The 26,277-nt window shown below is 51.2% G+C and overlaps 1 protein-coding gene across 4 annotated transcripts in view; it reads left to right on the top strand.

Moving 5' to 3' along the window:
- The first annotated feature begins 2,562 nt into the window (after window positions 1-2,562).
- The window catches only part of HNF1B (HNF1 homeobox B), a 61,801-nt gene continuing 38,086 nt past the window's right edge, over window positions 2,563-26,277 (top strand). For 2 of the 4 annotated variants that reach the window (XM_027517563.1, XM_027517561.1), the window contains exons 1-4: window positions 2,563-3,132; window positions 7,714-7,913; window positions 12,650-12,836; window positions 14,899-15,134. In XM_027517563.1, the coding sequence (XP_027373364.1) occupies window positions 2,789-3,132; window positions 7,714-7,913; window positions 12,650-12,836; window positions 14,899-15,134 (967 nt within the window). In that variant the 5' untranslated portion in view covers window positions 2,563-2,788. Of the gene's footprint in view, window positions 3,133-7,713; window positions 7,914-12,571; window positions 12,837-14,898; window positions 15,135-26,277 lie in introns of all 4 variants that reach the window. The other 2 variants (XM_027517560.1, XM_027517559.1) reach the window with 1 other exon arrangement.

Raw genomic sequence — 26,277 nt, 5'->3', positions numbered from 1 at the left:
AAGAGAGTTACAGGAAGCTGCTGACTTTGACTAGCCAGATTACCTGGACATGCATAGGAAATTTCCCTGTGCTCTGGGCAACGTTCTGTGTGTTTCCATTGGCTGGGGTAGGGGGGAAGAATGGGTTTGCTGACACCTGAATTTTGAGAGATAAGGAAGCTTGAGAGTCAGACTGGGCACACAGCAGTCGGAACTACAAATCAAAGCTTTGTTGTTAAAAGGGAAGTGATGGCTGGTTTTTTAATGGGTTTTCCCAGCTAAACACAGAAACTGATCTTCATTACACTTGACTGCTTCTATCATGATAGCAAGTGAGGGACAGAGAAAAAGCAATTGTTCTCCAGGGACATTTACTCTGAACACTTCATTATCCCTGCTGAGGGAAGCTGGGGAGGCAAAAAATGTTCTCCCATTGGGCTGAACTGTGAGGGGCAAGGAGGTGCCATATGTCACAACAAACTCCAAGACAATAAGGTGAAATGAAGAGCCCTCGTTTCTATGAACTTCTTACCCCTTTCTCGGGGAAAGACACTGAGATGCTGTAAAGGTCACCAGAGCTCCGTGCACACAACCACCCCTTTCTCGTGGGTGGTCCAGGAGTACAGAGCAAACCCTGTAATTTAAAAAGTCAACCTAGGTCCTTAGCGGGGCTTCCCTGGTGGCTCAGTGGTAAAGAATCCTCCTGCCAATGCAGCAGACATGGGTTCCATCCCTGAGTCGGGAAAAAATCCCCTGGAGAAGGAAATGGCTGCCCACTCCAGTATTCTTGCCTGGGAAATCCCATGGACAGAGAAGCCTGGCAGGGCCACTGTCCATGGGATCGCAAAAGAGTAGGGCATGACTTAGGGACTAAATAACAACGACAGGCTCCTTAGCAGCCTGACTTGGATCAACAACATCTGGGCTTCAGCCCTGGTACCTGAACCAAGCAGACAGATCTGATGACCCTCCGCATTCCCACTCCTACTCCTGCTGAAATTCCCCTCTTCCTCCTAACTGTCTTTAAAAGGTGGGAAAGTGGGGAGACTTTGCTTAGAAGCTCCTTTGCAAATGCCCTGCTCATTCTGAATGTTTGTCCCTAAGCTCCCAGTCCCCCCCACGCCCAGCGCTGAATTTGCCTGGTTCTGAGAATCCTGAACCTCCCTAGGGCTAGATTTTACTACTAGGAACCGACTGCCTGCCTTCTCAGAAAAGTGTGAACACTGTTCCTGGAATACAGGGTTTCACAGGTGGGCTCACTCAGTGTACACAATGCCGCATCCTCTGGGCTTTAGGTTTCAGTATTTCTTAGGTGATGAACCTGAGGCTTAGAGAGGGGAAGGAGGTGTCCTCTGCCCCAGGAACTACGGGACTGTGAGCCATGGGTCCTAAAAAGCCCCCGCTACCCTGGATCTTCTGCAGGTCCAGGGCAGCCTGGAGTCGGGGCGCACCTCCTGCCTTCTTCCTCGCCTCTGAGCGCCTCCGTGAACTCCGATAGCGCTGAGAGGTTCCCGCCTTCCTTCCTGGGCCGGGCCGGCGTGAACAATCACTTCTGTCCCTCGCTGGCTTGGTCGGCCCCTTCCCAACTTGGCGTGGGAGTCGCCAGCCACCGCCGCCTTGACCTCGCGTCCACAGAGATCAGTCTCTGGCCCTGGGAACCGCTGTGTCCTGGAGCTGCGAATAAACCAGAAATCAGTGCGCCCAGAAGACGTGCGGCTTCAACTGCCCAGCCAACTTTCAGTGGCAGAAAGGAGGCCCCTCAATCCCAGTTTTGCCCCGAACGCGCGCTTTGATATTCTGGGTTTTGAAGCCCGGGGGCCCGGACGCCCAGCTCCCCGCGGCTTGGCCGGGCTGGGTGCCGGTGCGGCCCCGCTGCACCCAGTTAGTCGGCGCCTCCTCTTCCCAAGGGTTCTCCCGGCCTCCTTCCCGCTGGCCTACGCTCTGGGACCGACAGTTCTGTAAATCCAAGCCGCCAGCCCCGGCGCCCGAAGGCCTGGGGTCTGCAGAGCGGTAACCCAGGTAGAACTCAGTGCCCGCCACCCACCCTGCATTCCACACTCACCCCCGCCCAACACGCCCCTCTTTCCCCAGGTCTCCGCGTCCACTCCCCTGCGGTCAGTTTCTTCCTCCGCCGGCCCGGCTCTCCGGGCCCACCGCTTGCAGGTTGGTCGGGACGCGTGCGAGAGTACCCCTCCTCCGTCTGCTTCTCCCAAGAGCACCCCAGCTTCCTCCAGCCCTCACCTGAGCCCCCGAGCGCAGTTTCTCCTTCTCTCCGGACTTAAAGCCGGACCCACAGCGGGTGGAAAAGTCCCGGCGCCTTGCACATCAGGCTGCAAGCTACTCGTTTAACGAGTCCAAAGGTCAGCTGAAGTTTGGCTGATAGACGGAAGCGGTACACGAATATCTTCAGAACCCCGGCGTGAATACCCTGGACCCTAGCATCCCGGCTCCCGGCTCGGGTCTCGGGCTCTCGGGTCTGCCTCTCACACTCTCACTCTCTCGGTTCCCCTCCCCCCGCGCCCCCCACCCCCACCCCACGCCGCCGACCATTTGCATCTTGCCGAAAGCCGGGCCCTCCCCGCTAATTTGCATATCTTATATGGCCTAATGGTGGCGATCATGGCAAGTTAGAAGTTTTCTGACTCCTCTCGGAGGAGACTCCGGGACCCCGGGGAGTAACAGGTGTCTGGAGGCTGAAGGGTGGGGGGGGTTCCTGGACTTGGGGTTCGCTTGTGAAACTCCCCTCCACCCTCCTCTCTCGCACCCACCCGCCCGCCCCCTCACCCCCTTCTTTCTCTGTCCTTGGAAAATGGTGTCCAAGCTCACGTCGCTCCAGCAAGAACTCCTGAGCGCCCTGCTGAGCTCCGGGGTCACCAAGGAGGTGTTGATCCAGGCCTTGGAGGAGTTGCTGCCGTCCCCGAGTTTCGGGGTAAAGCTGGAGACGCTGCCCCTGTCCCCTGGGAGCGGGGCCGAGCCGGACACCAAGCCGGTCTTCCACACTCTGACGAACGGCCACGCCAAGGGCCGCCTGTCCGGAGACGAGGGCTCCGAAGACGGGGACGACTATGACACCCCTCCCATCCTCAAGGAGCTGCAAGCGCTCAACACCGAAGAGGCGGCGGAGCAGCGGGCGGAGGTGGACCGGATGCTCAGGTAGGCGCGGGCCGAGGTGCGGAGGGGTGCGCCTGAACACCCGGAGCCCTGGGCCCCGTGGCTGAGCCACACGGCCCCCGACTGCTGTTGCCAAGCCTGGTTTCCACCAGAGAAGTCCCCGGGGGGGCGCTCCGCTTCTCTTCCAACACCTGGACCCCTCCCAGCCCCTCAATCGGACGGCCCGAGCCCCGAAACTTCGTGAATTCCTGCCCAGCCCAGCGCCCGGGACCGGCGGGGCCCTCCCGGCTGTGTTGGGGTTCGGCCTGGGAGAACCGAGCTTGCAGAGCCGTTGCCCACGCGGCCGAAGGTGCGAATGGGCTCAGTGAAACCTCGGCAATTCGCCGGTGCGGAGGCTCCAGGCCCGCAGCAACCCCAGGCCACAAGCAGTTCTCCCGGGGAGCCGCATCTGCGGAACCTGCCTGGGGAGCCGCGTCCTGCGGCTCTCCACAGAGGGACCGGCGGCTCCGGGGCAGGGATCTGGGGGGTGCCTTCTCCGATGGGCGCTCTCGTCTGCAGCGCCCGCGCAAGTCCCCGAGGTTATCTGGAATCCCCAAAGCCCGTTTAGATCTGCGAAAGGAAATGCTTGCACGTTGTCGGGTTGGAGTGGACTCGCAAGGGGCAATGAAACCGCGTCTCTAGCAAGCGAGGGATCAGTGCGTTCAAGCCTTGGGTTTGCGGTGGATTTGGTGGGAGAAAGGAGGGCGTTCCCGGATCTCGCCGCTGACACCCCGGCGTCCCCGAGGAATCCAGGCAGGCCGGTTGCCCGGCCGTCTGTCTCCCGGCCCCGGGTGGTTTGCTAAGCCTTTCTGAGCGGCCTAGGGCTTTGACAGCTTGTTACTAATTATCCAAGGAGCAGAGCGGTTCTCTTAGACCGCATGTCGCTCCCAGCCAGGCTACTCTGGGACCGAGACCCTCGTTTGGCCTCGGACCCTCAGCGCCGCAGTCCCCAGGCAAGGCCAGGACCGGAGTCGCGCCCAGGACCGGGGCAACCCGGGTCACCCGCCCGCAGTGGCCGTTTGGGATGCGTTATGACCTTGCATTTGAATTTGCTACCTGGGGACCCGGCGGCTTACTCTCTAGCAAAACAATCAGGGGAATTTCTAGATTTTTTTTTTTTTTTCTAACTTCCCGAAAGTCTGTTGCTACAGTTAGTTCGTAGGGTTTGAGGTTCTTTCTTGCCTGGCGGGTTGCCCCCTTGGCGGCGGTTTCTCCCCCGCCCGGGCTAGGGGTGCAGGAAGGTGAGAGGGGTCAGAAGAGCGGCTGGGGCGCCGGGGCGGGCCGGAGATTGACCCCGGGCCGGGAGGAACCGCCGATGTCCGGCCGCCGGGCACCGGGGCCCGCGGGGCCTAGGCCCATCCGCCTGGCTGCAGGCACCCGCCTTCCAGCGGGGTTTTGGAAGAAGAACCTGGGGCGTCCCTCGGCACCCAGCCCCGCGCCGGGTTAGACGTGGCAGAGATGTAATATAAACTGAAGCACGTGGAGTTAGGGTGTTATTAATTTATTTCTATAAATCATCAACAGAAAGATACACAAAAAGTCGTGATTAGGTTGAACGGAGAGGCGGGTTATTCATTGGTGAAGTTGTAAACGCGGCTTCGAGAGGGAAGGAAAGGAGAAAGCGGACTCGCGAGGCTGTTCGCAGCTCCCAGCACACACACACCGGGCTGCCCTGCCCTCCCAGGAGAGCCCCCGCGCCGCCCCGCGCCTGACCCGGGCTGCCCCGGAGGTCGCCGACACCGCAGGCCGGGAGGGCACAGAGCCAGGCCCGGCCCTGGGCTCCGGACCTCAGCGCTCTTCGCTGCGCAGAGCTCCGGGCTCCAGGGGGCGGAGAGCCAGGCTAGAGGGCCCAAGACCCCCACGGGGGGCGGGGGTGGGGAACACACAGGCCGGGCCCTAAGGTTTCTCCTCCTTTCCCCAGCGGCTGCTAACTTCCCTCCCCCACCTTCAGGAGTGGTCAGACTTGATTAAAGTAATTTTTCAAGAAATCGCTAGCGGTCCCCAGGTCACTGCGCAGTTGGCTGCTACACGCCAGAGGCGCGCACTCCCCTTTTGGTCCACACTGCTCCGCTAAGGCGGAAAGAAAAGAACAGGACAAGTCACTTTGGGGAGCGGCTGGCCGCTCTTTCCATCTCCAAAAAGAGAGAGACGGGGAAAGCGGGTCGGGGCTGCGCGCTGCCGGTTCCGGCCCCGGCTCTAGGCTGGCGCGCGCGGTGAAAAGTTGGAAAGTTGGTTGCTCCCCAAGACGCCCCGGGGGAGGCTTCTTAACGAAGAAATCGCGGCGATCGGAGCCGGGGTCCAGGGCCTCTCGGTTCGTGGCATTGTTTGGAAAGGAGCGTGCTGGGCCGACGAGGCGGGCGCCGAGGTCGGGCGCTTGACACCTGCGCCCTGAGGACAATGCCGGGCGCCCTTCTCCCGATCTGTGTGTTTACCCGGCTTGCGAACCCCAGATCACTGGCTGTATTTTTAAATTTCAAAACGTAACCGACTCTTGGGGCCCTTCCCGGTGAATCCATGAGAATTCTGTGGTCAGAGCTATAAAGGTGTAACTACGCCATCTTATCCCCAGGCTTTAATGCGGGCTGAAAGATTTGCTATCATTTATATGGTTTCCCTGGCCTTTTGTTTTTTGTTTTAAACCTTTTCAGTCGTTAAGCTAATTCACTTTTTCCACGGAATTATTTGCTCTCGGAATATTACACTATTTCAGTTAGGTTTCTTAAACACACAAAATAAATACTAGTAAAAAATTTAAACAAAACCAAAAATGTTAAAGAATCTGTCGAAGCAGCATTACCTTTAAAAACCCAAATACTTTGTCTAACTTTGGAAGCTGTTGTTGATATCTGTTGAAGGTGTTTTTTTACCCTAAAAATACTGTGCAAGTATTTAGCAGAAGTAAACTTTTAAAATGAGTGCTAATGTTAACCGGGCATGTTCAAAATGTTATATTACTTTCCTCTTACTCAAGGTGAATTATCCATATTTGAAATGGACGCAGTTCCTCATTTTTTGTTCCTGTTTTTACTTAAATATTGTTGTATTACTTGGAAGTACCTTTATAAATACTTGAGATATTAAGCTATATGTAATTTTGAGTTTGCATTTATCAAAAACATCTCTATCAAAACTTGTGTTCTCATAAATTTAATATCAAAGACTTGCTAAAATAATCTCAATTTTTCAAATGCTTACAAAAATCTGTTTAATTACTAGGTTAAAAAAATTCATGACACAAAGGTGATTGTCATGTTGACATAGACATCATCTAGAAATAAATCACTTATTTCATCTTCACCTATATCTGGTTTTTTGCCCTCTGTTTTGCCCTCTGAAATTTTGCTTATTGTTACCTCTGAACCTAATTATTCCCTTCATTTTTTTCATGTTTTATCAGGCTATTATATACATCAACCGTAAGGGGATGCTGGGGTTTTTTAAGTTAATGATGTAGCTGCCTTAAACAAATAATATATATGGATCTATTGTTTCATGAATATCTTTGTTCTATATTGTGCACTCTTCTCTTAATTTTTGTTTTCAATTAGATTGCTCACTTTTCAATAAGCAAGAAAAGATATTGGCAAAGTTGAAAACGTTTGGAATAAATTAAGAGGCACTAATACAGTGTTCTAAAGAAGTTTTTTTCCATTACCTGTGTTTATGAATGAAATGAACTTAAACGAAAAGTTTAAGTTCTTACCCCAAGCTTGAAATTTATGAGAAAGATTAACTTCCCGACACTCTTACCCTATCCAAGGAGACATGTAAGAATATAGAAAGAGAGTGGCATTTGGAATCATTCACATCTTATTCAGAAATTGAAATTATCCGTCTGTCTGTGTGGTCTTATTTGGGAGGCGGGGCTGTGAAGAATTTTTTGTTTTAATTTTATTTGCCTCACGTCAGTGCAGTGATTCCTCAGCCCCCCAGGAGAGGAACATCATTTCTTAAAAGTTTTCTGAAACTCTGAAAACTGTTTAACATTTGGCTAAGACGTCCTCCTTGCTTCTCCGGAGGTGGTCACTTATGTTTTACTGCCATTTTTTACGCAACAAGTGGAGACGCCCATCCCAAAGGGAGGTGATGTGGAAGAAGTCCAGGTGAATCTAGAGATGCTACCTCCTATCGTGGGGATCAACCAGCCTAGTCACAAGCGAATGACACCTCTGCTCTTCCTTTAAAATCTCTCACATTCCAGGAAAGTGCAGGAAAGCAAAACAAACAAACAAACAAAAACGTAAAACAAAAACAAAAAGAAACACCCAGGAACTTTTCTTTCTGCTTCCAGAGAGAGAGAGTGCTGGGCTTGCTTTCCTATTACTGAAGCAAGGAAATCATCTTCCTCTTTATTCTCCCGATCTCAGTTGAAAGGGATGGAGTGCACTATATAGGAGCTTTCATCCCCTCTTTTGTCCAGGCTCTATTTCGGCCTCGCCTCTCTCCTCAGGATGTTACTTGGGCAGGAGGAGAAATAGGGGAAGGTCAGAGTTTTGCACAGAGTTTAAGGAAAACCTCTAGAAAGAGGATATTTGTCCCCGACCTCTTCCACCAGCATCCTAACCCTCTGCTTAATCTGTCTAGCGAGGACCCGTGGAGGGCTGCCAAAATGATCAAAGGCTACATGCAACAGCACAACATCCCTCAAAGGGAAGTAGTGGATGTCACCGGCCTGAACCAATCACACCTCTCCCAACATCTCAACAAAGGCACCCCCATGAAGACCCAGAAGCGCGCCGCCCTGTACACCTGGTACGTCCGAAAGCAGCGGGAGATCCTCCGACGTAAGTGCTTTCAACCGGCCTCTGCCTCAGTCAAGACTGACCTTTGCCCTAACTCTGACCCCTGTGCGATGCCTCAGTTTCCTTCTCATCAACAAGGTCTGCGTGGCACTTGGCAACTATAAGGAAGCTGTCAGGTGGATTTGATGCCCTGCAATGAGTTGGCTTATGTCATTTTCTTCTCCCGAGATGCCCTAGTCCCTAGCCAGTCGATTTGACAAGCCCATCGGTGTGTGTAGCACACCTTGAATGTTTTGGTCCCTGCTTGCAACATCTTTCTCTTTGAAACCAAGTAGGTAACGGCAGAATATTGAACCCAAAGTAAGCCAAGCATCTTCTCGCCTTGATCCATGACCATGGATCAGACTTTCCAAGGAAGACATTTAGTAGCAATCAATAATATCAATCACTGTTATTATTATTTTCCTTCTCTCTTGAAGAGTATAAAAAATAGAAGGCATTCGTACCTATAGATATGTTAGGAACTTGACCCTGTTGTTTGGGAGGATGGGGTGGGGGGTGGGTACAACTGAGTTCTGAAGCAACTTAAGATGCTTACTCACATTTACCAAAATCAGTAGAGCTTTGAGACCCCAGCTGGTGAGCCTGTCAGAGGAAGAATCTGCTTCTGGCTAAGGCAGGACTCAGTAAAAGCATCTGCATCTGCAACTCTGAGTGATGAATTCTTATCCTTCCCATTGTCTTTCCCAAATTTCCTTTCTGTCCCAAGGTTTCTTCCACGCAATAACCCTGAGAGATTTTTGTTTGGAAGGCTAGGGAAGTTTGAACTGCATTTGAATGATAAGAGTATCAGTGACCTAGTGTTTTTATTTTAGGAAAAGTGTACTTTTACATTATATTTTGATTATTTCAATCCAGCCCTTTTTCTAGGAAAATTTTATGTAAGTTTTCGCTCTTCCCACATACTCTCCTCTGGGCTGTGGGCTTCTCTGTCTTTGTTCAGATATGAGTTTCCACCACTTTCTGGGCTGAGTTTTTCCCCTCTTACTAGAGGACTACTTTTAAAAATCACTCTTGTTTTCTGTCACACACTGCCCTGAAGTGATGGTTTCAGTATTTATTGTCTCAATGTCCATGGGCTGGAAAGGCCTTCAAAATGCAAGGAAAGGGTTAGGGGTTCACCTTATATTGCAGTGATTTGCTCTTTTGCTGGGAGCATTAGGTAAGTTGGAGCTTCCCTGGTGGTTAGATAAGTAGGTTATAAGAAGCACAGTGAGAGGAAGAGACCCCTTTTAAACTCTGTGATGATCCACCATCCATGGTGACTATGTCTTTAAGAATTTGTGTGTCTGACATGAAGCAACTCTCTGTAATTCCTGTAAAGCCCAAGAAAAATCTTCAGGAGCCATAGTCTCCCAAAGGCCAGAGAACCCTTGGGATGCGCTTTCACTCCAATCCAAGCCTCAAGCATCATCTCCCATTTGAGTTGCCTCTCTGTGTTCTGTGGGATTTCCCTCAGAAAGATGGAGGCAGGAAAGATCAACCAAAAACTTCTAAAAGATAGAAGTCCCAGAAAGGTTCTCAAGATGCTTGAGAATGACATTTTGCAAAAATGTATGACCATCTCTGCAAAGGATTTTTCAATTATTGTTATTATTGTTTTAAAGTCCCATGAGACAGAAAGCTTAAGAAGCATCCCTTCATTCTGTAAATATTATATGGGCACCACAGAGTCAGACACAACTGAAGCGACTTAGCAGCAGCAGCAGCATGAGGTGCCAAGCACTTGCTGGCCTGTGAGATACACAGGTTCTTTTCTCCAGGGATTTACAACCTAGTGAGGAAGATGAGATGTTTGAATAAATAATGACAGCTTTCTAAAAGCTGTTATAAAAGTGTACGCAAGGGACAGCCAGAGGAATTGCTAAATTGCCTAGAGACATCTTGGAGGGCTTCCTGGAGGAGGTGTCATTTGAACCAATTCTTGAAGGTTAAATACAAGATATACTAGCACCGGATAAAAAATAGGAAGAGAGGTGAATAAAAGAAGGACACAAGTGGACAAGTGACAAGTAGTAAGAGAAAATCGGGAGAATAAAAAACACACATGATAACAAATTTTCATAAGAAGCTAAAAGTAATAAGTGGTAATATTCATGAGCCTATCTTCACAGATAGAATCTCCTTGTCCAGACTGGCTCTTGAGCCTATAAAGAAGTTACTGATGCCATCTTCTCCAAGTTAATTTTTATGGGCAACAAACATTTTCTGTGCACCGCCCCCCTGCCCTCCTGCCATTAATCTGGAAAGAAGTAGGGGAGAGTTGGTGGTGAGTGGAGAATGTGTGGGAGTCTGGTTCTTCAAAAAGGGCAGCCAACAGCCAGAGGCGGCCCCTACCCTGTGGGCAGCTGCGAGTGCGTCTCACACCCACCACAGGCAGAACTTCAGGAGTAGGTTCTGTGACCTGCATCCAAGGCCAGTTGGAAGGTTTTCTGGGTGTGTGCTTTGGGTTTGTTTTTAGTGAGAGGTGATGTATATGGGGCATCACCATCAAGGGTTGTGAGTTCAGTGTCTACAGGCTAGGTTCACATCCTGGCTCCTGCCCATGCCTCTAATGGGTCTGAACCTCAAATTTCTTCATGGAGATAACAATTCTTCTAAGAGAGGTGTGAGAGTTAGTTGAAGGGATACATTTGGAGGACTTTGTATAATAACCTCACTGTAGAAATGGTTCATTACACGTTCATTGTGATGACAGGTTATCTCTTCACATCAAATGAGGAACCTTGTATTGATCCTGGGTCCTTGCGATTATCTGTAGTGGCTTTGGCTGTTATTCACGACAACTCCACAGGACCACAGGGAGGAGAGGAGACACTGAGACATACATCCACTGAGCAGGGGACTTCCTTCTCCCCGCTCTGATTGTCCCAAACTCCCTGCACTTAGATGGCTGCTGTGAAGACCAAATAATACAGGAATTGTAAAAGCACTTTGAAAAGTAGAACTTCCCTGGGAATTTGGATGACCATCATTGTCGTCACCATCATCCTGACCAGAGGCATATGTTCTAAAAGACTCTTTAGGGCCCTTAAGTCCTCACCAGGCCCATTCCACAGGCAGAGAAGCCAAGGGACCAGGAATTGCAGAACTTGGCTGGGACCCTCATTATCCCATGGAGTCAGTGACTTCCTGCTAGTAGATGTGGCAGAGACACTCTTAGGTATCTAAAGGAATTATTGGGAACCAGTGAAAACAGAGCCCAAAGTGGCCTGAGAATCTTCCAAAGTGGATGGGGCTCCAATCAAGGGTTCCAGTGACATGTTCTGTCTGTCTACCAAGGACACAGCTCGTTAACTCGGCTGATCAACAACTAATTAAACAAAGGCCAGCACTACTTGTATCGCGGGTCTAGGCTTGTTAGGGACCCACCACTACTTGATGGGCCAAAATGGAAACGGATCTTTAGATCTTAGCAAGTTCCCTATTGCTGGAGGTAGGTAGGTGGAAGGCCGCACGCTAGGGTGTTATGCAGAGGATTCAAGCTGTGGCCTGACTTTGGACCTTGAGAGTTTTCTGAGACGTGCAGAAAGGACTCCAGGAACCAAGAAAGAAAAACATCAAGGTCCAGAACACGGGGACCAGGAGTTAGGAAATGAATCTGTTATGGGTTCTTGCTCAGCAGGGTGCTTGGCCTCTCTGCTTGGTCATCTGCAAAATGGAGTTAATACCATGATGAACTCTGCTTCATGCAGATGTAAGGAAGAGAACAAGGAGGCTGCCTCTTTCATGAGTAAATATCAAATCTCATTGCAGCCACAGAGGCTAGGGCATCACCACTGGGTGATTTGTCATCTTTCATTCATTCAATCAAAATATATTGAGGGTCATGATATGCCTGGGTCCTGGGAATTGGACTGTCAGGGGGCTCCATACCATCTATATTTACTTGTCTCCAATTCTTAAAACACCATTCTTAAGAAAGTCCTGAGTTTGCCATCTCTTGCACTTCCCATCTTTCAAATGTGTGGGCAGGTGTGTAAGACCTTTCCCTCTTGGGCTGTTCTCCTCATAAATGGACCCCTGAACACACACACACATCATTGCCTTTGAGATGATTGAGCTCTAAAGAGCTGCTGCTTCTTTTTCCAATACAAAAGTCCAGTTATATTTATTTCAAAGCAGTAGTCAAAAGGTTTGGGGTTTGCGGTTTTTCAAAGAGCATAACATAATGTGGATCCCTAGGATCTATGAGTAGAGAGAGCTATTTTCAGCCTGTGAACATTCTGTCTAAGTGCAAGCTGTACCTTTTAGCATTTTTCCCTCTAGACCTGAGACTTGGTGGAACTCATCTCCTTGACATCAAAACACAAGACTTCAGGATTCAGAGTGTTGCTTCATGTCTGAGAGCCAGTGAGCCAATGAAATAATAGTAATAATAAATTGTCCTGAGAACAATGGTCAGCCACGTTTGAGCTCCTCCAAAGAAAGGAAAGGGGTTGGTTTTGGTGGAGCCAACAGTGAGGGGCCTGGGGTGAGCCTGCCCCCACCCCTGTATTCCCACCTATAGTTAACAGCAGACCCCCAAAGCTCAGGGGAGAGACATAAAAGTATTTTTGTCCATTGATCTGTCTGTCTGTCTGTCTACCTGCTGAGTGAAGGCTACAGACCCTATCAAATCTACTCCTTTCTCTTTTCAGAATTCAACCAGACAGTCCAGAGTTCTGGAAATTTGACAGACAAAAGCAGTCAGGATCAGCTGCTGTTTCTCTTTCCAGAGTTCAGTCAACAGAGCCAGGGGCCTGGGCAGTCCGATGACGCCTGCTCTGAGCCCACCAACAAGAAGATGCGTCGCAACCGGTTCAAATGGGGGCCCGCGTCCCAGCAAATCTTGTACCAGGCCTACGACCGGCAAAAGAACCCCAGCAAGGAAGAGAGGGAGGCCTTAGTGGAGGAGTGTAACAGGTAACGCCACCGGAAGCTCCCCCAGAGCAGGCGGGCGAGCACAGGGGCCTGAGCTCCACCCCTCGGTCCTGGAAGGTTGAGACGCTAGTGGTGCTGTGCTGAGTCGCTCAATCGTGTCCGACTCTTTGCCACCCCGTGGACCATAGCCCGCCAAGCTCCTCTGTCCATGGGGAATCTCCAGGCAAGAGTACTGGAGTGGGTTGGCATGCCCTCCTCTAGGGGATCTTCCCAACCCAGGGATTGAACCCAGGTCTCCCACATTGCAGGCGGATTCCTTACCGTCTGAGCCACCAGGGAAGCCCACTTATCCAGCTAAATGTGGCTAAATCGGGCTTTCGCAAAGTGTGTCCCGCAGAACCCTCATTTCAAGTCATTAATAAATCAGTCTAAGAACCATCATCTGCGTAACTTTCTCTTAGGGGGTCACAACGTGCATTCCTATATTAAAGGCTCTGAGAAGTCCTGCAGTCAAGAAACACACTTCACTTTGCTGAACTGATTGTTAACCAGGGGATGTCTTTCTGTGGCATAGCCCTATGAACTGTTATCCCAGGGAATGATGGAGAATGATGGTCTAAAATATGCCAATGAAGGGAGAATCATGCGTTTGATCCCCCTACAGACCAAGGGAAAGCTATTCCTTAGCCATAGACTGGCTTTGGACGAGACCAAATGTTGGTTCAAAGGGAAACTTAGCAAGAGAGCAAGAATTGGTCAGAATTCCCTCCACTCTGCCCACACTGATTAGAGTTGTTTTTGTAGAGTTCATTTGTTTTTAATGACATGGCATTTTTTTTAAGCTTTTATTTTGTATTGGGGTATAGCCGAATAACAAACAACGTTGTGATGATTTAGGTGAACAGTGAAGGGACTCAGCCACGCATATATACGTGTATCCATTCTCCCCCAAATCCCCTCCCACCCAGGCTGTCACATTTTAAAGAAAACTATTAGAAAATCCTCTATATATCCTTTAGCTTCATTCTTGCCCCATCTGCTCTGATTCCAACCTTCACTTTTTAAAAAATCTGCTCTTTGCTTTGGCTAAGACCTGTGTGTTCTCTCTGTCTCTGGGCTGGACCAGCTCTGGCAGGGAGATGATGCAGCTAGGGAAGTCTGGCAGGGGCCTGGGGAGATGAAACCATCTGCCCAGATGTGTCACAGAGTCCTCAGCTGTGCTCTGGCCCCCACTGATGAGAGGGAAGCCCCCCAGTATCCAGTGGTGTCTAAGAATCTCTCTCACGACTGGCCCTGGGGTTTCCTCAGCGATGATGACTGGAGACCAGCTGTCTCTGCTGTGTCCTCATTTATACCTCACCCAGCCTGCCCTTTGGAAGGAATTCCTATTATGTGACTAAGGAATCTGGCTTCCATGGCACCTTTGTGGGGTGTCCAAACCCTGGAAGACCAGAAGTCCGTTCAGAGTGCTATGGAGGGGCTCAGACTAGGCCAGCAAACGAAATGGTCTTTTGTAGGACAGGAAAAATAGTCACATACGGTGTCAGGAGGCTCACCTGGACCTTCCGCCTGAGATGCCTGTCCCTCACCTTCCTCTCTTGTTCAGGAGCCACACCAAAGGCTAAGCCCCAGACTTCTGGGGCAGTGAGCCTGCTCAGAACCTGTGTTCCACACTGCTCCAGCCATCCAGCCATCTCATCAGATAACTACCCAGGCTGGCCATTTCTCAGGCTTCCAGTACTCTACCCTTGAACGCTTCACACTCCTTGCCATCACCCAGCCCCCGCTCCATGATAGTATGCATATGTGCTCAGTCACTCACTCGTGTCCAACTCTTTGTGACCCCATGGACTGTATGTTACCTCGCTAGGCTCCTCTGTGCATGGGATTTCCCAGGCAGTAATACTAGAGTGACTTGTCATTCCCTTCTCCCAGGGATCTTCCTGACCCAGAGATGGAACCTGAGTCTCCTATCTGACAGGCGGATTCTTTGACCACTGAGCCACCAGGGAAGCCCCCCGCTATCGTGTACCTGGGGCCAAATGCCAGGGGGCCTCCCCACCGACCACCCTCACTTACCGTCTCCCCTCTCTCCTATTCTCAGGGCAGAATGTTTGCAGCGAGGCGTCTCCCCCTCCAAAGCCCACGGCCTGGGCTCCAACCTGGTCACTGAGGTCCGCGTCTACAACTGGTTCGCAAACCGCAGGAAGGAGGAGGCGTTCCGGCAGAAGCTGGCCATGGACGCCTACAGCTCCAGCCAGACGCATGGCCTGAACACCCTGCTCTCCCATGGCTCCCCCCACCACCAGCCCAGCACCTCCCCTCCAAACAAGCTGCCAGGTAAGCAGGGCCCAGCCCCACCGCTTGGCAACCTGACCTTCCGGCTTCTCCCCCCGGGGTCTCATGATGTCTCAGAAAAGGAAATGCTTTGGGACGGTCCTAGGGCTGACTTCCTTCTTCTGCTGAACAGTTCTCATGAGAGTTGCATGTAGCCATGGTCAGATTTCCTCTGCATCCTTGCTCAGCCTCCAGGGAGCCCTGCTCCCCGTTCTTCTCCAGGCTCTTTTCTTCTGTGTGAGTGTGGGTGTTGGGGCGGGGGGGCAGGGGGGGGATGCTGCTGACTCAGCAGGTCAGGGCCGCCGCCGGATGAGATGGAGCAGCCTGTCTTGTAGGTGTGCCCGGTCCACACCGCCGGCAGAGGGGTCGCCCGTTCATGTGCATCCCCAGGGCTCTGTCCAGCTGCAGCAGGAGTCGTCCAGGGGCCTCTGGGCAAGGACCCCTCTGCATGGGGACATCTGTGCGCTCCTAGAGTTAGGGTAGGGTTGGTCACATGAAACCTTGGCAGTGATGAGTTGGTCAAAATCGGCTGAGTACCTACTGTGTGCTGTGTGTGCCAGGCCCTGCCCGGCCTGGGTGAGGATGCCCCTGTTCTGGGGCGTGGGCTTGTCAGGACAGAATCCCACACCTTCCTTCCTGGTGGGAGACCACCCCCATGTGCTGAGGGCCACGTGGGTCCTTCTGGGAAAGCTGGCTTCTTCCCAGTGTGATGAGTTTACTGAGGTTGGTGTGGTGCCGGTGTAGACAGAGCGTGGTACGGTCTACTGCCTGCTCGGGGAGGGGTTTGCAGACGGAGTCGAGCGCCACTTCCAACTCTGGGGATGGTTCTAAACTGCTCTGCACCCTCACCAGCTGGTTGCCCTTCTGCTGGGAGAGGCCTGAGACCGGGGACCTGACCTGAGTGCCAGGGGCACTGGCTCGGAGCCCCGACCTGATCCATCTGCAAGCATCCATTCTGCACTGTGCCCCCACCCCCCACACCGCAGGCATGACCTCCTCAGGGGTCTCTGTCCAGCGTGAAGCCTGGGCCAGGGAGGGGCACTTTTCTGGGTGCTGTTGCCACCGAAGGGAAGAGCTCAGCCACATAGGAAGAAAGTTGGGGTCACTCCTGAGAGGCAGAGAAGCCTGCAGATGATCACTGGCCCGATGGCAAAGTAATGCAGCCCCTCTGCGGTAGTAATCCACAGAGCTGGAGCTGAGAGCTGCGGGGGGCGTGGCTGGGGCAAGGGGCGTTATTGAGAAGACAATGGCCATTGTGCTGGGACCTGTGATCTCCACACCAAAGTCAGGGAGCCTGCAAGCCAAACAAAGGCCCAGTGGCTTTCTGACAAGCTGGGGTTGTGGTGAGGTCACCACGGGGTCGTCGGCTTAGGCATTCTGTATAGTGGCAGGAGACCCAGAGAGGCGGGGCTGGAGGGGCCAGAGCAGGTACTAGGGCCTGGGCAGAGGGCTGGGCAGCACAGCCAAGACACCACCGATCGATCGGCCTCAGAAGGCACGTTCCACTGGACGTGGATTCTCCGGAGTCCCCGGAAGTTGAGACCGTGTTACGTATCAGGGAATGTTAGAACTGGGAGGTACTCGGAAGAAGGAAACTGAGGCCCAGGAAAAGGTAGTAACTTTGCAGAGTTCCCCAAGGTGATGGTAGTGGAACAAGGACTAGAACCCAGGGCTGTAGAATCCCACCCTGTGCCTCCCTACAGCACAGACAGGCTGAGTGCGGGCACCAAGCTAGTGATGAGTAAGACACACGCCCCTGCCCCTGGGGGCCTCTGGGCTAGTTGGGAGGCTGGCGTGGAGAACTGCCAGGGATCAAGTTTATCTTTGAGAGTTTTGTGCCCCTTTGTAGGGAGGAGCTGCTATTTATGGAACAATAATTATGGGCCACTGTATATTTTTAGTGCCTACCTTTCTCTCTGCCTGAATTTTAACTCAGTTCATCACGATGGTCCACACCCACCAGGGACTGATTCTCTGGACTTAGTTTTGCATCCTGGTTCTAACCCCCATAACCTGCAGCGCGGCCAGTTCATAGAATTTCTTTCTGAGTTTCCTGTCTGTGAAATGGAGATAGGGTACCTAGCACCTGCGGTCCACGTGAGAATTCAATGAGAGACTGTGTGAACAGCATCTTTCCCAGTAAACCATAACCGTTTTGTTGTTGTTAGTCGCTGTTGTGTCTGACTCTTTTGCGACCCCATGGACCGTAGCCCTCCAGGCTCCTCTGTTCATAGGATTTCCCAGGCAAGAATACTGGAGTGGGTTGCCATTTCCTTCTCCAGGGCATCTTCCCAACCCAGGGATCGAACCCACATCTCCTGCATTGGCAGGAGGATTCTTTATCACTGACCCACCAGGAAAGCCCAAACCATAATTACTGTCACCATTGTCGTTATCGGACTTCCCTGGTGGCTCAGACAGTAAAGCTTCTGTCTACAGTGCGGGAGACTCGGGTTCAAGCCCTGGGTTGGGAAGATCCCCTGGAGAAGGAAATGGCAATCCACTCCAGTATTATTGCCTGGAAAATCCCATGGACAGAGGAGCCTGGTAGGCTACAGTCTATGGGGTCACAAAGAGTCGGACACAACTGAGTGACTTCACTTTCACTTTCACTTTATCATTATCACAGAAAGCTAAACAAGTGGTCATGGCAAGAGTCAGTCCAGTTCAATTGCTCAGCCGTGTCCAATTCTGTGACCCCATGGGCTGTAGCACAGGAGGCTTCCCTGTTCATCACCAACTCACAGAGCTTGCTCAAACTCATGTCTATCAAGTCAGTGATGCCATCCAACCATCTCATCCTTTGTCATCCCCTTCTCCTCCCACCTTCAATCTTTCCCAGCATCAGGGTCTTTTCCAATGAGTCAGTTCTTCGCATCAGGTGGCCAAAGTACTGGAGTTTCAGCTTCAGCATCAGTCCTTCCAATGAATATTCAGGACTGATCTCCTTTAGGATTGACTGGTTGGATCTCCTTGCAGTCCAAGGGACTCTCAAGAGTCTTCTCCAACACCACAGTTCAAAACAATCAATTCTTCTTTAGAATTGATGTTCAGCTTTCTTTATAGTCCAACTCTCACACCCATACATGACTACTGGAAAAACCATAGCTTTGCGTGTAGGACCTTTGTTGGCAAAATAATGTCTCTGCTTTTTAATATGCTATCTAGGTTGGTCGTAGCTTTTCTGCCATAGCTTTTCAAGCCTCTTTTGTGACAGGCAGCAGGAATCTATTTCCTTTTCAGTTTCACAGATTGGGGCCTTATTGCTAAGAGACAGTGAAATGTTCTGGGCCTGAGGCTGGGGTATAGGATGCTACACCCCAGGAAGTGTCCCCGTCATCAGCTCCCAGGGTGGGCAGCACATGAGCTGTGACCGTCTCCTGGGAAGTGTGCCCAGGGCCACCCAGATGACAGGCTGAAGCCCAGCGCTTGGGGAAGTTTTGGTCTGCATTCCTCATGATATGCTTACTTCCCATCATGGTCCCTGCAACCAAGGTATGGTCTCTAATCAAGCCCCAAACATACCTGGATGCAGAAAAGAGCTCTACAGTGGCCAAGGAGAAACGAACATCCAGGCTCAAGACTAACAACTTGAGTTGCGAGTCCCCATCCCCAAGACAAAGTCCCCATCCCCAAGCCCCCACCTTCTCCCCTCTTTCCCCTCCAAATCCCAATCCTCGAGCCAGGAGGACAGGAGGCACCTCGAGATGCATCTTCCCTTGACCCTTCTCCCTGGGGAGGAGAGCATCTGTTCTGTACCTGAGCCCCCGCCCTCCTGGCCACGCTGACAGCGCTGTGGCCCCACCTGCCCATGGTGACCACAGCGTGACCCTGGCCCTGGAATGTCCGGCACAATAGGAGTGGCAGGAGGAGCCCTTTGCCTCTGTCAGCGGCTGATTGGTTACAAGGTGCCCTACAAACACATGGTCAGCAGAATCAGCTGTTTTCAGCGTTGCCCCTCCCGGCTTTACAATCACACGCCAGCATGCAGCCCAGGGTTGTCATGGCTTTGTGTCCCTCATGCATGCTTAATTGACAATTAAGTTGGGGCTTTGAACAAGCCTGGCTGCCTCTGATGGGCCTTCATCTTTCCAGGGAGTGTCACAGGGGCACCCTTTGTTTGCTCTGCTTGGGGGCCTGGAGTTACTGTAGCCGGCTGCCAGCAGCCATTTATCTTCAGCCGGGAAGGCCTTTATCTGCAGCCCCCCATCCCAGCTCTCGCCAGCAGGAGCTGTCCCCGGTTATAGGCCCTGTGACAGCCCATTCTGAGGCCATTGAGCAGGCCCGGAGTGATGGCCCCGACCTCCATTCTGGAGCAGAATCAAGGGAAAGGCCCCCCAAAGGTCAGAGAGCAGGGCTGTGGTGAGGAAGCGGACTGGTTGGAGACTGGTGCCTGTATTGATCCGCCCGAGGAGGAGGAGGAAGTTGGCGTGGGATGGAAGCTGGGCCAGCCTTGGCTCAAGCCCTGGGATCGGCTACATCATCTCTGGTGGCCTTGTGTACTGTCCCCTCCTGACTGTGGCAAACTCGCCCAGCTGCCTCCAACAAGGTCTCTTGGCCTCCTTGCAACACCAAGGGAGGGGCAGAGGTCTCCATCAGCCTTCACTCACCCAACACCTGATCTTCTGTATCACCTTTCAAGGAGGTAGAGGCTCATTCTCCTGGAAATAAAGGGAGTCCCAGAGGCGAGAAGGAGCCTCGCAGGATAACCTTTGGATGCCCTGAGCCCCAAAGCCTCTTTACCCAAGAGGAGATGTGTCTTTCTTTTGTGTTGTTGTTTTGTTACCATTTTACTTCTTCATTTTTGGCAGTGCGGGGTCTTTGTTGCTGTGTGGGTTTTCTCTGATTAAGGCAAGCAGGAGCTATTTTCTAGTTGTGATGCAAGGACTTCTCTTGTTTCAGAGCAAGGATGCACAGGCTTGAGTAATTGCGACTCCCAGGCTTCAGAGCACAGGCTCAATAGTTCCCTGGTGGCTCAGTGGTAAAGAAGCTACCTGCCAACGTAGGAGACACGGGTTCGATCCCTGATCTGGAAAGATCCCACATGCCGTGGGGCAACTAAGCTGGTGGGCCACTACTATTACAGAGGCGTGTATTTCTGTGGCTGCTTGCTCCTCCCTCCCTGCAAATGCTATTCCTCCCTCTCCTAGCCCAGGGCTGTCCTTGTCCCGCCCCCCGAACACCCCCGCCCCACCATAGTCAGATCAGAGCTGGAGAACCAGAGAATCCTGCCTCCCGCCTCTCCCTCATCCCCTGTTACATCTCTAACTTGCCTGCAGAAATCTAACCCTGGGTCTTAGACTAACCAGATCCTGAGTCAGGACATCCATGTGGTCACTCTGACTTTCCCTAACAGTGAAATCTACAGAATCCAAGGAAATCTCAAAAGTGCCCAGTGGCAGGGTTGTGAGTAACTTTGAATAATCAGCTAATACTGATTGAGCCCTTCCTGGATACCAGGCCCTGGGCTGATATTTGCATCATCTTATTGAATCCTCACAACTTCGTAGGATAGACACTGTCTATATCCTTACCCCATTTTATAATCAAGGAAGGTGAGGTGTTTAGAATGCAAGTATTTTGTCCAACTTCCCCAGTGGCTCAGTGGTAAACAATCTGCCTGCAATTCAGGAGACGCAGGAGACACAGGTTCAATCCCTGGGTGGGGAAAAATCTCCTGAAAGATGAAATGGCAACCCACTCCAGTATTCTTGCCTGGAGAATCCCATGGACAAGGGGGCCTGACAGGCTACAGTCCACGGGATCGCAAAGAGTCAAACACGACTGAGTGACTGAGCATGCATGCACATAGAGTTCATAAGCGGCAGAGACTGGTTTTGAAGGGATACACCCGACTTTCTCTTTGCATTACACAGATGCTAAGCACTTTCAAGCATGGAAAGCAACACACAGGATCCTCCCACAGTTCCTTCTTCTCCCACATTCTTACTATTCCTTTTTGAATGACAAAGGGGCTTTAAGGGTGGGGTCTCCCAGTCTGGCTATTTGGCGGCTTCCCCGGCTTATTCCACCCCCAACCCGCGCAACTGTTGCCCCTGACCAAGGTGGATTCTGTGCCCTGCCCAGGGAAGAAATCAAAGCCCCCTCTTCCACCACCCCATCCCCATCTGGGTGGAGAGTTGAACTGCCCTTGCAGTCGGCACTGTCTGGGGCACTAAATGCCTTAACAACTTAATGGGGCTGTGGAGACAGTGCGAGCACCTCGGCTCACCTCTGGAGTCCCGCCCACTCCCGGGGCAGCAGACAAGCTGAGGGGGTTTATGAGGGCAGTTGTAAAAATATTCATCTCCGCAGCAGCAAACCTCCCCATAGAAAAGAAGCCCCATTGTCCCTCAGCAGAAGCTTCTTTTCGTTCAGAAGAGAAGCAAACCCTGCCTTGAGTCGTCTGCTATTTTAGAAAACATGTTTATAGAGATGTGGAGTTCCGGGGTGGCCAGGGCTCCAGTGTTCTCCTTGTAGGGACTTTATCTGACTGCCATTTTATCTGTTGAATTCAAAGGTCATTTTATCTTGCGGGTACCACCCCATCGGCTGCCACTAGATTGGGGAAGACAATCAGGATATTAATGAGATTAAGAGGCCCAGCCTTCAGAGCATTCTGCTGGCAGCCTCCCCCTGATAGCGGGCCAGCCCTGGTCTGCATACAAAGAAGCCTGGCTGCCCAGGCCAGTGGGGCTCCAGCCTCGTCACAAAGGGGCCGAGCAGATACTGGAGTCCTATCGCTGGAGCAGCCCTACCTGCCTGCCTAATCCCCCTGAAGGACCCTTAGGGAATTCAAGGACTCCTTGCTGCCTCCCGTGGGGTCCTAAGGTGGAAGGAAGCTGCCTGCAAGCACATTGCCCCTGCCTGCAGGTTATGGGAGAAGTGTCTTTGGAGTCTGTCTGTTGAAGGTTTGATGGAAACTGACAAAAACCGGGAGAGAATTAAGCGCCAAGGGTGCAGAAACAGGCAGGGAGCTGTGCAAGGTTTGAAGCTAACTGCTCGATAGGAAACCACAATATCAAACATGGATGGGGAGGGGAAAAAAGCATATATATGTATATACCATAATATATGTGTGTATATTTGAAATCTAGCCCCAAAATAAAGTCAAACACATTCAATCCTGGTTATCATCCTAGCTGTTCATAAGAACTTTGCTATAGAACTTCCCTGGTGGTTCAGTGGTCCAGTGGTTAAGAATCTGCCTGTCAATACAGGGGACACGGGTTCGATCCCTGGTTGGGGTAGATCCCGCATGCCTCGAAGCAAGTAAGCCCAGGCACCCCAACTACTGAGCCCACACGCTGCAACTACTGAAGCCCGTGTACCTAGAGCCCAGGTACCACAACAAGCGAAGAAGCCCATGTAACACAACTAGAGAGGAGCCCCACTCGCTGCTGCTAGAGAAGGCCCACATGTAGCAACGAAGACCCAGCGCAGCCCCTCAAAAAGGAACTCTAGTGTTGAGGCTGGCAAACTTTCTGTAAAGAGCCAGATGGTGACTGTTTCAGGCTTTTCAGGCCATACTGTCTCAGTCGCAGCTGCTCAGCTCTGCCTTTGGAGAGCAAAAGCAGCCATGGACCAGCTGTGAACAAATGGACATGGCTGTGGTGGGGATTAAAATTTTAATTTCCTTGATTTTTGTGTATCACATAATACTCTTTTTCTTTTTAAAAACCACTTAAGGATATAAAAACCATTCTGAGCTCATAGTTCACACAAAAACAGGCCGCTTTGGCCTGCAGACCACTGTTTGCTGACCTGCGTTCTAGGACAGCGGTTCCTAAATCTCGCCGCACCTTAGAATCAACTGGAGGACTTCTAAAAACCCCAGTGCCTGGCCGTGCCATAGATGTCTGACTATCAACAACACTGACATTTAATACACGCTAAAGATACTCCAGGCTATGGTTTTTCCAGTAGTTATGTACAGATATGAGAGTTGGGCAGTAAAGAAGACTGAGTGCAGAAGTGCCTTCGGACTGTGGTGCTAGAGAAGACTCTTGAGAGTCCCTTGGACTGCAAGGAGATCCGACCAGTCCATTCTGAAGGAGATCAGCCCTGGGATTTCTTTGGAAGGAATGATGCTAAAGCTGAAACTCCAGTACTTTGGCCACCTCATGCGAAGAGTTGACTCATTGGAAAAGACTCTGATGCTGGGAGGGATTGGGGGCAGGAGGAGAAGGGGACGACAGAGGATGAGATGGCTGGATGGCATCACTGACTCGATGGACGTGAGTCTGAGTGATCTCCGGGAGTTGGTGATGGACAGGGAGGCCTGGCGTGCTGAGATTCATGGAGTCGCAAAGAGTCAGACACGACTGAGCGACTGAACTGAACTGAACTGAACTCATGCAGATGCCAAAGGATTAAATGAGATAATATATGTAAAGCACCCAGGATGTAGCAGGCTCTCATAAATGGTACCTATTAGCAGTCCTGGCAGAGCTTAGTGGTTTGGGTTATTCCTCTTTCCTCCTGTTGCTCTTATCTTTCGATCTTGACTTTGAGACAATTTGAGTAGTTCTACTAGATAATCATCTTGGTGTTTGTGGCAGACTCAAGCTGGCTTCTTGGAGTAATTGGGTCTGAGGAAGGCTTTTCTACTTCCAGGAAGGACTGCTCTGTGATAGCCATAGGGCGTTTGCAGTACCACGGGCTTTTCCAATGACTCAGCAGTAAAGCATCTACCTGCCATGCAGGAGACCCGGGTTCGATCCCTGGGTCAGGAAGATTCCCTGGAGGAGGAAATGACAATCCCCTCCAATTCTTGCCTGGAAAATCCCATGGACAGAGGAGCCTGGTGGGTTACAGTTCATGGGGTCACAAAGAGTCAGATGTACATGACTGAGTGACTGAGCACACATCCATTGCCATAGGTTTCAGTGGATTGATGCTAAACAGTGAGAGAAAGCTGGGAAGAACCATGGATGGCCATGGGGTACACGGGGGTCATGACCATGTAGCAAAAGGTCAGGTACATAAGATGACCCTGAATTTCCTCCACCTAATAAGGCATTCCTTTCCTTTAATGAAAGATGTGAGTATCCTTGCTTGTTGGTAATTAGTCCTGGAAACCTGCCATTTAGAGCGGGTGTGGTGCTTTCCTGGTGGAGGCCAAATCTGAGAAGCTTCATGACCTTTGTTCTTAGGAAGGAAGCTCCCCAAACTTCAGGCAAAAGAGCAGTAAGAAGGGGTTGGGTGGACGCAGTTCCCACAGTGAACGCCAGAAACCTCAGATACTCCTGAGGGCTGAATTTCTAGAAGCAACGTTCCTCTACCTGAGCCATCTGCTTTAAGACACCTCCCTAGCACCCTCTGGTCTGGCTTCAGCAGCCCTGTCCAAACCACACCTGTGTGAGTTCAGCCACGGAGGAGCTTGACCAGCAAGGCTCAGTCTCTCCAGTGCTCTCGGGTAGTCAAGAGATTTCTCAGGACGTGTACACTGCATGTCCCTGCCAAGCTGGAGACACACCGTACAGTGTAGTGTCTAATGACTTTCCTAAGGGAAGTCCACATCCCCCAGGCGAGCTGGTCACAGGCAGTCCCTTGTCAGGACCATGCTCAGAGGGGTGTGTCTGGGTAGCAAGGTATAGCACCCCAAACAAGCTTGGGCTTGAATTGTGATTCAGTCGCTCTCTGGCCATATGGCCTCAAATGAGTGACTTAGCCTCTCTGAGCCTTGGTTTCTTCATTTGTTAAACGGGAATCATAATATGTATCTCCTTCCGGCTATCATTTGAGGCTTAAACATGATAAAATGCATCCAGCACCCCCATGTGGTGCTTGACCCGGAAGGAGTTATTGGGTTGACTCAGGTACCCTCAGGGCATCAAGAGATAGGAAGAGCTTTGGTTCTCCCTGAGTTCTGGACAAGGTTGTGGTTTGCAGTTTCACCCTGGAAGAGTTTCCCTTTTCATGAACCCTGCTAGTCATTGGAGACATCAGGGAGAATGAAACTCAAGTATTGACAAAATCTGTGGTTCTCAGATCTGCTTCCCAGGCCACATCAAAGGCATCTGGGGAGCTTATTATTATAAAAGTACCTATATCTTTGGGGCTTCCCAGATGTCTCAATGGTAAAGAACCTGCCTGCCAATGCAGGAGATGCAGGAGACACGGATTCGATCCCTGGGTGAGCCCTGTAGGAGGAAAGCCATTTCATCCCACTCCAGGTTTCTTGCCTGGAAAATCCCATGAACAGAGGAGTCTGGTGGGCTGCAGGCCATGGGGTCGCAAAGAGTCGGACACATCTAAGCAACTGAAAACACGCGCAGACCCCCATCAACTCCTTTTAGAGTCAGAATATGGAATAAGTGGACAGGCAGGGGAAGTTTCAACAATTCCCTAAGAGATGTGGATGGATAGTCAGGGCTGGACATCACAGGCTAGATGGGGCAAGGCTGGAGTCTAAAGGGGTTGGAGGCAGTCTTGAAGGTCTCCTGTCGAAGTAGAAGAAGTGAGAGAGCTGGTCTGAGGGTCCTAGACTAGGATCCAGGAGCCCCGAGGCACTGAGAAGCAGGGGTGACCTTGGACCAATCGTCTAACATCTCAGAGATTCTGGCCGATGAGACCTTTCAGCTCTGACAGGTTATTATTTGGAGACTGGGGCTCCGGGGCTCTGCTGTTTGAAGCTGCAGAGGGAATTTGGCCATTGTGATATTTTATTGTTAAGCTCATATCTGCCTCTCTCCCTCCTGGTCACCCTCACTCCCTTTCTCCTTCCCCATTTCAGGAACTGTGTGCCTTCCACCTTTATTAGGGACCATTAGAGCTTTACAGCTCCAGCAGATTGGGTGGGGCCAGTCACAATAAACAGATTTATAATGGATATAAACGAGACACCTATAACTGCTGAAAATTAACACTTTCAGGACCTTTGAATGGCAGCATGCCTGCCCAGGCCTTCTGGCCCTGCCCGCTACAGGGGGCATCTTTGCAGTCGGCACCTGTCGGATCAGGCTGGCAGTGAGGCCCAGTGAGTCCTTGCTTAGCAAGGATGGAAAACCTCTAGACAGCAACTCCCATTTGTGAAACATCGGTTTACATGGTGGATACAAAATAGGAGCTTAATTTATCTCGGGATGTCTTAGGGGTGGAAGTGGAAATGAGCCTTTTTCTCCTTTTTGAGACTCCTATTTCC

Source organism: Bos indicus x Bos taurus, chromosome 19 (assembly GCF_003369695.1).
Source record: "Bos indicus x Bos taurus breed Angus x Brahman F1 hybrid chromosome 19, Bos_hybrid_MaternalHap_v2.0, whole genome shotgun sequence".
Taxonomy (NCBI): Eukaryota; Metazoa; Chordata; class Mammalia; order Artiodactyla; family Bovidae; genus Bos; species Bos indicus x Bos taurus.
This window is presented reverse-complemented; position numbering and strand designations above follow the sequence as displayed.